Source organism: Lissotriton vulgaris, chromosome 5 (genome assembly GCF_964263255.1).
Source record: "Lissotriton vulgaris chromosome 5, aLisVul1.2, whole genome shotgun sequence".
NCBI lineage: Eukaryota > Metazoa > Chordata > Amphibia > Caudata > Salamandridae > Lissotriton > Lissotriton vulgaris.
This window is the reverse complement of record NC_141693.1, coordinates 203,896,912-203,909,031: the sequence shown is the minus strand read 5'-3', so window position 1 is coordinate 203,909,031 and position 12,120 is coordinate 203,896,912. Positions and strand designations below refer to the sequence as shown.

Here is a 12,120-nt window from a genome sequence, read left to right as displayed (position 1 = left end):
ATTGTTTATTGTCTCTTCATGTCTCTAGCTCAACAGGTTTCTTCCAGTAGCAGCTGCTCCGTCCCTCACGACAAAAATTGTAACTTCGTCTGCGACTGTTGGAATTGTGCGGATGAAGAGGCGTGTGGTGAGTCTTTGCATCTTAAATGTCGCATACATCCTTTCTAGGCAGCCAACTTTACAACACAATTTCACTGGACACAGGCAAGAAGTATACTACATATCAGAAACGACTCTATATACTAGGAGCACATTATGCAAGCAAATCATTATATATATTTTATTTATTGGGAAGTGTTTTTATGGCACGAAAATATCCCAAGGGGCATTTCCGTAGCACAATGATTGCTTTCTGCTAGGGTCCTGATGAGTGAGGCAATTCAGTGTGGAGATTCCCAGCACCGAGAATTACAGTTAGCATCCGGGATCTCCGTACAGAATTCTGCATAGTATGAGTTAAACCTCTTAGAATGGGGAATAATTGTGTGGACATGGAATTACTGTGCAGAGGTCCGCATGGTGATTCGTATTCAGAAGGATTTAAAGGCACACTTTTACCACCTGCTTCAAGCAAGTGTGTGTGCTGCGGCTTGTGTGTGTGGGGAGAGGGGTTGTGTTTAGGGGAAGAATAGAAAGGGGAAGGATAACTGTCAGGGAGAAGCATTGTATGCGCACCTTGGCAGAGGAACACGTCGACGGGGAAGGGGCGTAGGGGGCGAAGGCGACAAGGCTTGGCTGATGTGGCTGCGAACGTTTCATGCCATTTTACCGGCCAGAATTATCCACCAGTAGAATAAGGTCCTGTGTGTCCGCACCCAGCAAAACTGGTGGCAGCAACACACCGCCGGCTGTGATTAGGCAAAGCAGTATCCTCCGGGGGGATACCTTTGCCAGGTGCACCCGCAGACATTTTTTCAGAGGAGGGTGGGGCATAATTGAAAACAATTCCAGATCGATCTGCGGAAGCGCAAAGTTCAATTTTCTTAAAGCGGCAATTGAAAAATCCAGGATCCCTCAGGGACGCCCCTGCCTTCTGCCTGAATCGTAATCAGACCCCCAGCGTTGGATACAGAAGCATGGGCCACATTTACAAAAGGTCTAGGAGAAAAAAATGTCCATGTGAAGATGTACACAAATGTACACATTGAACAGGAGCCAGAAAGAGGAAGGGAAGATATCTGTGGACTCGGGCATGGAGAAGGGGGCTGTGCATTAGGTGAGGTATTAGAAAAAAGAAAGGGTTTGATTTCTCTCCTGGAGATAGGAAACAAATAGAGTCACTTTATCCGACGTGGATTTTGACATCTCCGTTGTCCTGCAATTTGTTGTACCCACTGAGGGGACACCTTCCCTCGGCTCAGTTTGCAAAATGCACTAGCGGGAACGTGGCAACTGTATTAAGGTGCGAGGATATTCGCAATAAAATTAAGGGAATGCTCTAAAAAAAAAAAGGAAAAACAAATTGAGGGAAGGATTTTATATCGAAGTCTAGTCCATAAGTACAACAGTAAATTCAGGCAAGTCAGACAGATGCATCAAATAAATGCAATGAAGATATCGGAGATCTGATGATGATAGATTTTAATTCTCTCAGTGTTCGCGTAGGACAAACAGCCATCAGAAAGAGAGACAGCCAACACGTTCGTGGCGCACAAGCCTTGGGCCTTGTCTAGCCTTTGCAAAATGTGCTTGAGTGGTCCATCGAGTTCAAAGAGAGCTCGCCATCTAGTGGTCTGTGGTTACATTTAAATTTGCACCTTTTAGCCATGTCAGTGGCCTCCTCCAGTGTGGGCTCACATGACCATAATAACTTTTCCTGTTTCGCTTCTGAAAAGCCTTAAAGAACTAGCTGATCTCTCAAATTGATGTCCATAGGATTTCCCAAGTAGAACACAGCTGCTAAAATACTTACATTTGTCACATATTTTCTACTATTTTCTCACCTCGTGTTTTTTTCCATTGGGAAAAAAGTGAAAGGTTCATCCCCAAACTGTTTCTTAAGGCTGCAAACATCCTGCTTATATTTTATCCTAGCACAAAACTGCCCTCTGGCGTTTCTATCGCAGGCTGATGATCAAAAACCTCTTGCCTGCATCACCTAAGCATCCAAATAACAGAGCTTTCTTTGCAACAGATTCATATTTTTGGGAGTTAGTGGCCTCTAAATAGTTTTGAAACTTTATTTTTTTTAATTTTTTTTATATTATTATTGAATTTTTTAGACACAATATACACATAAAAACAAACACTTATAGCATTTCTTGCGCATAGAACGCCGCGACCAGTACATTGCATAGCGTAGTTAGGTGAGTGTCCTATGCGTAGTTCTCCTTCATTGGGCGGTTAGTACATGTCCCCCTTTGCTGAACCTACTTTTATACATTACGGTGGACTGACTTTGTTGGCGCAATACTTGTTATACAAATATAACATGAAACATGTAACATATAGGTGTTGGCAAGTGGTTACAGATCGGCGTAATACATCCTGGTTCTGTCTTGCCATTTATGTTGCCTAAGGTGGTTTGAATAAGTCTAGCGCCTTGTCTAGTGATGACCACATCTGTCTGGTTGGTCTCTTCCATGGTGTATTTCTTAGTGCTGTGTTGTCAGCCCCTCTCAGGAATGTCACCCAGTTTAGCCACCCCTTAAAGGTGGCCTTGGCGGTGTTCTTCCATTTGGACAGTATGATCTTTGTGGCACTAGTTAAGAGAAAGTCGAGAAGGTACCTGTCTTGTTGTGTGTTGATTTCGGTGTAAAGGAGAGCTGTTGCTAGCGTATAGAACTCTCTCTTAAAGTTGCAGCCTAGTGTTTGGTTGGTGAAATCGAACACTTTGTCCCAGAATTTCCTGACCTTGCTACATTGGTAGATTAGATGGGCTAGGTCCCCTGTTGCCTTATTGCAGTTCCAGCACCCATACCCGCACTCATTACCAAATGAACACACCATGTTTTTGATTTAGTAGATTTCATAGAAATACAATGCAAAAATCTGAAAACAACATTCTCTTATGTCAAAAAAGTTGTGACGTATGTAGTTCATCTACTAAAAGCACATCACAACAGTTTCACACACCGTCACAGGTTGTAACCCAACCAAACCTAATGATCACTTTCACTGTTCTTGCATTGCTGTTGTTTCCACCACTATATCCTCCCTAGATGCACTCCCTGCCCACGAGTCACATTTTTTGACGCACTAATATTAAGGTATTGCTTTCTCCACTCGCACGGTAGGTGTAGTATCCCAAAAAGTAGAGAACGCTTTGCCAAGTTTTCGCACAACCTTTACTCCCTAAGTCACCAAGGACCCTGGCCTTCTCTGTTCTCATATTCCAGGTTATCGCACCAAGGCCCCTGGAGTTCCCTTCACCTGTGACTTTGAAGAGGACACCTGTGGATGGCAGGACGCCAGCACCTCTGCGTACAGATGGATCCGCGACCGAGGCGGCTTCTCCATGGATGGAACTGGGCCTGTTGCAGATCACACCCTGGGCACTGCCCGTGGTAAGCCTTTCAACCAAGCCTCTCTAGTCCATTACTTCATTCTTGTGTGTGGACCTGAATTGCAAATTATTGCCACCAAGGAGCTTCATGCATGTATTTATTGACTGATTGATTGATTTTCTTTAATTGATTATCTTTCTGCACCCCGGCCACCTACTGGCTGCCTCAATGGGCTGGGTGGATAGGAGAGGCCCAAAAGTAGCCTTTGCAACAGTTCTGCCACATTGCACTGAGCGAGTGAGGATATGGAGGAAGTCTGGACAAGTACAAAGAGGTGTGTGTGGGGAAGGGATTGGGTGAGGGGCTACTCTGCTGAGGAATGTTTTAGAATAAAGGAGGCCATATGGTGCTTTTTGCATCTCGTTTCGAAATTTATTGGGTAAAAAAGTTTTAGAAGCAATTTTAAACTGGAACCAGTAGCATATATCAGTTCTTGTGAGTCTGCCACAGTACCTTAGAACATTGTTGCCCCTCAATAGCAAATCATACTTGTCCCTATGAGAGAACTGTGTGCTCCCCTCACTGGGTTCACAGCAGGGGAAGGAGCTAAAGAAAGGGGTCTGTCTAAAGGAGTAAGCGGCTCTGTCTAAAGGAGTTGTGGGCAAGTAAACCTTTCATATTGGTAGCTTTGAAGGCAGTGTGGGTCATCACATATCCTGAATCTTCCCCCGTGCTTCGCCTTGCCAGGCTTAATGCAAATGCTCACAGTGTAACAGGGATTAGGTATGTGAATGATCATAGCAGCTTTCAATCAATCAATCAATCAATCAGTGACACTTATAAAGCGCGCTACATACCCGTAGGGTCTCAAGGCGCTGGGGAGGGGGGGTGCCGCTACTGCTCGAACAGCCAGGTCTTCAGCTTCTTCCTGAAGGAGAGGTGGTCTTGGGTCAGGCGCAGGTCGGACGGGAGGGAGTTCCAGGTCTTGGCGGCCAGGTAGGAGAAGGACCTTCCTCCTGTAGTCGCTCTTCGGATGCGGGGGACGGCGGCGAGGGCGTGGTTGGCAGATCGGAGGTGGCGTTTGGGAGCGTAGAAGTTGACTCGGCTGTTGAGGTAGCTCGGGCCTTGGTCGTGTAGGGCTTTGTGTGCGTGGGTGAGGAGGCGGAAGGTGATTCTCTTGTTGATGGGAAGCCAGTGAAGGTCTCTCAGATGTCCGGAGATGTGGCTGGATCGTGGGATGTCGAGGATGAGTCTGGCTGAGGCGTTTTGGATCCGCTGGAGTCTCTTCTGGAGCTTGGCGGTGGTCCCGGCGTAGAGGGCGTTGCCGTAGTCCAGCCGGCTGGTGACGAGGGCCTGGGTGACGGTCTTCCTGGTCTCTGAGGGGATCCACCAGAAGATCTTCCGTAGCATGCGTAGAATGTTGAAGCACGCCGAGGAGACGCTGTTGACTTGCCTGGTCATGGAGAGGGAGGAGTCCAGGATGAAGCCCAGGTTTCGTGCATGGTCTGTCGGTTTGGGTGCGGTGCCCAGGGCGGGAGGCCACCAGGAGTCGTCCCAGGCGGAGGGTGAAGAGCCCAGGATGAGGACCTCCGTCTTGTCCGAGTTCAGTTTCAGGCGGCTGGTCGTCATCCACTCGGCTACCTCTTTCATCCCTTCGTGCAGGTTGGCTCTGGCGGCGGCGGGGTTGTTGGTCAGGGAGAGGATCAGCTGGGTGTCGTCGGCGTATGAGATGATGTTGAGGTGGTGTTTGCGTACGATGGCCGCGAGGGGGCTCATGTAGACGTTGAAGAGGGTGGGGCTCAGTGATGATCCTTGGGGGACGCCGCAGATGACTTCGGAGGCCTCTGACTTGTACGGTGGTAGGCGGACTCGCTGTGTTCTTCCGTCGAGGAAGGAGATGATCCATTCCAGCGCCTTGTCCTGGATTCCGACGTTGCTGAGGCGCCGTATTAGGGTGCGGTGGCAGACCGTGTCGAATGCCGCGGAGAGGTCTAGGAGGATGAGGGCCGCTGTTTCTCCTTTGTCCATCAGGGCTCGGATGTCATCGGTGGCGGCGATGAGGGCGGTCTCGGTGCTGTGGTTGGCTCGGAAGCCGGACTGTGAGGGGTCGAGGGATCCGTTCGTCTCGAGGAAGGCGGCCATCTGCTTGTTGACGGTCTTCTCGATGACTTTGGCTGGAAACGGGAGAAGCGAGATGGGGCGGTAGTTCTTGAGGTCGGTGGGGTCCGCTGTTGGTTTCTTGAGTAGAGCGCTGAGTTCGGCGTGTTTCCAGCTTTCGGGGAAGATGGCGGTGTCGAAGGATGTGTTGATGATGTCTCGCAGGTGGGGTGCGATGACAGCGTCGGCCTTGTTGAAGACGTGGTGAGGGCAGGGGTCGGTTGGTGATCCGGAGTGGATGGAGTTCATCGTGCGGATGGTGTCTTCTGTGCTGATCGGGGTCCAGGCGTGGAGGGTGGTGGTGGGGGGGGTGGCAGGTCGGTCGTGGTGTGCGTTGGTTGGTTGTTGAAACTGCTGTGTATGTCCGTGATCTTGTTGTGGAAGTATGAGGCGAGGGAGTTGCAGAGGTCTTGCGATGGGGTGATGTCGTTGTTTCCTGCGCTGGGGTTGGAAAGCTCTTTCACGATGTTGAAGAGTTCCTTGCTGTTGTGTGCGTTGTTGTCCAGCCGGTCCTTGAATGCTGTTCTCTTGGCGGCGCGGATCAGCTGGTGGTGTTTCCGGGTGGCCAGTTTGTAGGAGGTCCTGTTGTCCGGTGTCGGGTCCCTTTTCCAGACTTTCTCGAGGGCTCGGCAGTTCTTCTTGGAGCTCTTGAGTTCGTCGGTGAACCATGGGGCCTTCTTGCTGCCGGGTCTGCTGGGCGGGGTCCTCAGCGGGGCGAGTTCGTCCGCGCAGTTGCTGATCCACTTCGTGATGTTATCGGCGGCCTGGCTGGGGTTCGCTGAGCTGGCAGGAGGGTGTTGGCTCAGGGAGGTGGCGAGCTGGTCTGCTGTGATCTTGTTCCAACTTCTGCGGGCGGTGTGTTGCTGGTGTTGGTGGGTCGTCGTTCTCTTGAAGGTGAAGTGGACGCAGCTGTGGTCCGTCCATTGAAGCTCTGTGGCGTGGCTGAAGTTGATGTCTGTGCTGGATGAAAAGACGGCGTCGAGTGTGTGTCCGGCGAGGTGGGTGGGGGTGGACACCAGTTGCTTGAGTCCCAGGTTGGCGAGGTTGTCGAGCAGGGTGCTGGTGTTGTGGTCGTTGTTGTTCTCCAGGTGGAAGTTCAGGTCCCCCAGGAGGATGTAGTCAGCGGAGGGGAGGGCATGCGGGCTGACGAAGTCGGCGATGTCCTCGCTGAATTGCGTGCGTGGTCCAGGGGGTCGGTAGATCAGGGTGCCTCTGAGGGTGGTGTTCGGGTTGGTGTGGATCTGGAAATGCAGGTGTTCGGCGCTGGTCAGGGTGTTGTCGGTGCTGGTCGTGAGACGGATGGTGTTCCTGTGGATGATGGCGATGAACTTCAGTCGCTCAGTGCTAGGACTGATTTCTGGGTCAGACTTAGCTGGGTTTGCAAAGGAAGTCCTAAGGGGTGGGGCTTGTATTTTTGATTAGGGAGACAGGAACTACCATACATTTTCCTAGTAATTCTGCTATAGTACCCAGTAGAATTAGGGATACTCAACACAAGATTCAACATAGTGTTTAATTGATATCTGGGAATTTGCGTTTTTGGTTTTATTGGAAGGATATGATTGCAATCCTTGGTTCTTAACGGGTAAAGGGCGCTAAAATGCTCTTGAGGCAGCTTCCTCAACCATAACTTGGATCAGTGCCTGTGCCATCCAGATAGCCAGTGGGGCCCATTGATAAGAACCATTAAGGTTCATTGCCATGTATTTTCTATCCTCCATTCACGGCATTACGTTGGCTTGTGAGTTGTCGCTGGAATCATTCGACCTCTAGTCCCAGCGCAGGTCTTACTGCTATAACGATGTCTAAACATCAGGGCTTGGGAAGCCAAGGTGATGTGCAAACAACCTCTGAAGTCAGACAGGCAGGAGACAAGAAGCTCCCCCGGGTATTCCTATTGCTACAGTGAATGGTCCTCTGCTGAAGCTTCTGCACCCAAGGATGGGCGCTCTCAGACCTTGTGCTAAACATCCCCATTTTCTGGGTCCTTCCCATGGATTCTGGATTTCAATGCACTCTTCTGAACTCTCTTCCCTGAACTGAACCCTTTGGCTCTCTTTAGCTAGCCCATGCTGCAGAGTCCTGGCTGGGATCACAGTGCAGGTCAGCTGCAAGAACTCAGAGAGGTCAGATAGAGGGCACTGGCTTTCCCTGAGAAACAGGCTAGAATGTACTGCAGAATACCTGCTGCATAAACCTGACTTGGGATGATGGGGCAGTGCTACAAAGACGGCATTGATATAAGGAAATATATATTGTTAAAACAAATATGCATTCTTTGCTAAACAAAATGATATGTGAATATTTGATCATTAAAACCGCGGTATAGGTAGTTTGTTGCTGGAATAAAATCACTGTCCTTTAAATTGGTTTCAGATCCATGGTAGTAGGCCATTTTGTTTTTTCAGTTTTCAGTTTCTCCTTTACACCCTCACAGCTATCATTTTAGATTATATGTTACTTTTAGGAAATCACACTGTTGGAACAGCAAAAAATAAAAAGCTGGGTTTTGGGGGTCGAGGTTGTACTAATATTGATTTGCCACATGGATTTGCTCCAGCGGGTGAAGAGCCAGAAGAGGGTATCAAGGTGGGTTTGAGCAAGCTGGAGTTCAATTGGGGCATATCTCATCATGCATTACGACCGTTCTTGCCCTCAGTCTCCCGGATTGAAAGTGTCTGGAATATGATGTGGACGGAAATGGAGATAAATGGGGAGATGGAAGCTTGCATGCTCCTATTGGTGTTAGTTATTGGTGCCTTTTTCCAAGAAGCATAGGTTTCTGAGATATTTGTTAAAGAACGCCTCTTGGGTCCTGGGGTAGAAAAGATGATGGCTTCTGGCGAGAACTACAACCACGGCCCTCAAAGGCTACAGGTGGACTAGCCCTAGTCGTGTTCATGCAGAATACTTCAGTTGCATATTGACCTCAAGGACCAAATGGGTCAAAAGGTCATATGAAGATGTTCATCTAAAACTCTTTAAGGCTACAGTTAAACCAGGCTTGGTTGGTTTGAGTACAAACCACCTTAATAGCATATTAACCTCTGGAGGTATCTGAGTCGAATCTTTTGAGATATTCTGTCTGCATCGTCAAATTTATAGTTCTTTCTGCAATGTCTATGAATCCTTCTGACTGGCTAGCGTGGCATTTCCTTAGTCCCGGCATGTCAATACAATACAGAAACTGTCAAATATGCATTAGGGAAATAAGGCATGAGTTCCTTCCAGATCGAGAACTGTCAATTGGCTTTGTGTAAGAATACTCTATGACAAAGGTAGGGAATGCCTCAGTAAGATCCAGCAATATCAGGTGACCAATACTGTCTTTGACTGGAGGTAGCCAGGGTGTCTGATATTAAACCTCTGGCTGTTTTTGGGTTGCAGGGAAAGTTGCATGTCTGTAGGTGTTTCAGGAGAGAGATGATAATATCTTTCCCCACAAGCAAATCCATATGGGGAATGTTTAAGATGAGAATGTTATTTTGAGAATTTCCAAGATTGTCAGATTCAAGAGTGTCCTTTCGAAGAGTGTAAAGTACTTGATATATTTTAAATGTACCCTTTGTGTTTGTTTCTTTTTGTATCTACAATTATTGTTCAAGTCAAAGCAGGCCAACTCAGTCATTGGAGAACTGTGCAGTGGATATATATGGTCATGCTTTGCTCTTGGGAATGGTTGAGTGTGGTGATCAGATGCTGCGTAGGGCAGAAACGTATTTCTTGACGGTGGTTGAAGACTACATGTAGACAGAGCCAGGAGTTAGTATTTCTTGGATATAGAACAATGAGGGCTGTTATATGAGTCGGAGGAGTAAAGATTTTGAGTGAGAGGAGTAGCATTTCGTTGCTAGCTTGTGTGGTGTACAATATTAGGGAAGATGGCCTGCAGTTGTGCGACAGTTTGTTGTTTGACTTTGAGTAATATGTTGTTAAAGAACTTGATTTCGTTTTCCGTGAGCCTGCAGGAGCTTGTTGAATGATCAGGGGAGGCTGCTAATTAGCTGTTTGATGAAGGAAAGGTCTCTTGAATGATAGGTTTTATTTCTCCGGAACTTTTGCTATTACAATGTTGGTTTTAGAGTTGTTGTTGAATATAGGGTTTCTTTTAACTTGTGGTGGTGACAAACAGAACACTTCCTAATCTACATAGAGATGCTTTTCTGCCATTGTATTTCAAGTGGTACAAGGGTTTTGCTGCCCAAGGCCAACTCAATATTGACCCGTGAGGTCAGTCAATGCTATGCGAAAGGCCTGTCGAAAAGAGTACTGCAGTAGGTCACCCAGGTTGTTTCCGATGGAACAAACATGTGGAATTCTGTGTTTCTGTTTGAGAGTTTATAGTTCACTTAGAGAACCTAAAAAGTGGTTTAGCAAAAGAGTATGCAAAACCCATGAACTTTCAGTAGTAATTATGTATATTATTTGAAATCACCACAGAAAATAGTCAGTATTCTAAATCTCAGCAGAAATGTATTATTTGCAAAAAATGTTTTAAAAAACATGCACAAAATAATATTTGAAACAGTCTATGTGCAGATATTTTAATATTTCAAAATAGGTGGACATTCATTCAAAAATATGTGGTTCTGCCGATAGAGATTAAAATAACATGGAGCATATACTTATTCTCTCCAAATATCTGTCTGTTAACAGGTTGGTATATGGCTGCAGAAGCCCACAGAGGAAAATCCCCCGCCACAGCCAAGCTGAGATCTCCAACACTGCGAGATGCAGCAGCAACCTGTCAAGTGAGAATCTATTACCACATGTGGGATGGAGGTAAATGTGTAAATACTACCTAATACAATATCAAAAGTTCTTTACTTTTGGGTGCCAAGGTACTTTGCAAACTTTTGTGGATAACAATGGGGACAGTCCTAATCATGCTGCACATGTCTTTATTATACGGGTGGAGGCTGAGGTGATATGCCCTGAAATATAAAAAATACCAAAATAAGTAATTCCCTCACAGATTTTGATGGTGTGTTGTCCTTATCTAAATCATCATGATAGTTTCTTTAAACTCGTAAATGTCTTCTCTATTTACTGCTAATTAAAAACTTCTGGGACACATTGGGCAAATGGATGTGAATTTAAAATTCAAGTATGGATCTCGATTACAAACATAAGACATGGCTGGAGACTCGAGTTGTGCTTGATCAGCTATATTGAAAATATCATTATATGACTCATCTGAATTTTCTCATGATGATCAGTCTTCAGTTGTGGTGAACTTTTTTTATCATTCAGTAATAAATATTGCATGAATTGTATTTACTGTAATACATTAACAGGACATCTTAACTCCTTTTGATGATTCACTTCTAGAATGCTAGCTTGGTTGAATATTCGTTAAACGTTTTGTGGTTTTCTTAATCAGATTTATCTACTCCTTGATCCTTTTGGTCAGGAAACGGAGTTAATAATTTCCCTAATGAGGTGTTTGTGAAATTTATCTGACAGAATGCATGAATGTTCTTTCCTTTGATACTGTAACTTGTCTTTGCTTGGATGTTCCCTAGTTATCTTTGGTTGAACATTCTAAGTTTGCTTTCTTTGGATGCAGGTTGCAAAAATTGCTTCAATGTTTCTTACTAAAGAGAATTTAGTAAGAATCATTGAAGCAATTTTTGTTTATTTATTTAAGTGTTCTTGATTTCTTCTTGGTTGAACACTTTTGAGATTTCATTGCTTTAACTCCCATGGGTCCTTCTCGGGGGGAAACCTTTAGTGTTCTATTGCTGAATGCTTGTGATTTCTTTGTTTCATGCTCTTGAGTGCTTTCTAGATTGGCGATCATGAGTTTGCATTGTTTGGATGCTGTCTAGATATACTTGGTTTCTCTTTGGGTAGAAGCTCCTGAATGCTTTTGTGTTGCATCCTTCTGGCTTTGCATGATTGAAGACTCTTTAGTTATTTTTACAAGAATAAACAGTTGACCCAGTTTGATATTTCTTCAATGTTTCTTTTTCATGATATGTTCGATTTGCCTTTAGTGGAAGGAAAGTATTTTCCATGTGACAGGAGTGGGGGATTGCTAGGCATATCCTCTCCTTGGAGGGATAGTATTCAGTTCATTGTCAAGACAGACACATATTCTTTACTTCTACTTGGAAGGCTAGCTTGCATTCCCCTTTGTAGAGAGCCATTCACATGTGGAAAGACCTGTTTCATACGTTTTGTGGGTCTCAGTTAGCTATCTTTTGTGGGATCCCCCCCCACCACCTCTCTTTCATTTTAAACATTTGAAATTCATTAAGTAGGACATACTTAAGTTATCACAGGCGATATACGTTTTTTAAAAATTTCTGTTAACAACACCCCATTTAGTTTATCTGGCGTAGGTGTGCTTAACCACATCCGCGCTAGTGGAATTCTGGAGCTATGCTGAGATATTTAAAAACCCATGTTACATGACGAGCTGGGCTCGTCATCAGTGTGCGAGGAGGCTACACCATGACGAGCCCAGCTCGTCATGAGCCTGGAAGGGGTTAATGAATTGACTCCTGTTGTT

General features: G+C 45.9%; 1 protein-coding gene across 1 annotated transcript in view; it reads left to right on the top strand.

Annotated features, from left to right (window-relative positions):
* MAMDC4 (MAM domain containing 4) overlaps positions 1-12,120 on the top strand; it is a 607,580-nt gene that overhangs the window by 76,167 nt on the left and 519,293 nt on the right. The window contains exons 2-4 of the mRNA XM_086921169.1: positions 29-127; positions 3,339-3,506; positions 10,260-10,385. Of these exons, the coding sequence (XP_086777295.1) occupies positions 29-127; positions 3,339-3,506; positions 10,260-10,385 (393 nt within the window). The remainder of the gene's footprint in view (positions 1-28; positions 128-3,338; positions 3,507-10,259; positions 10,386-12,120) is intronic.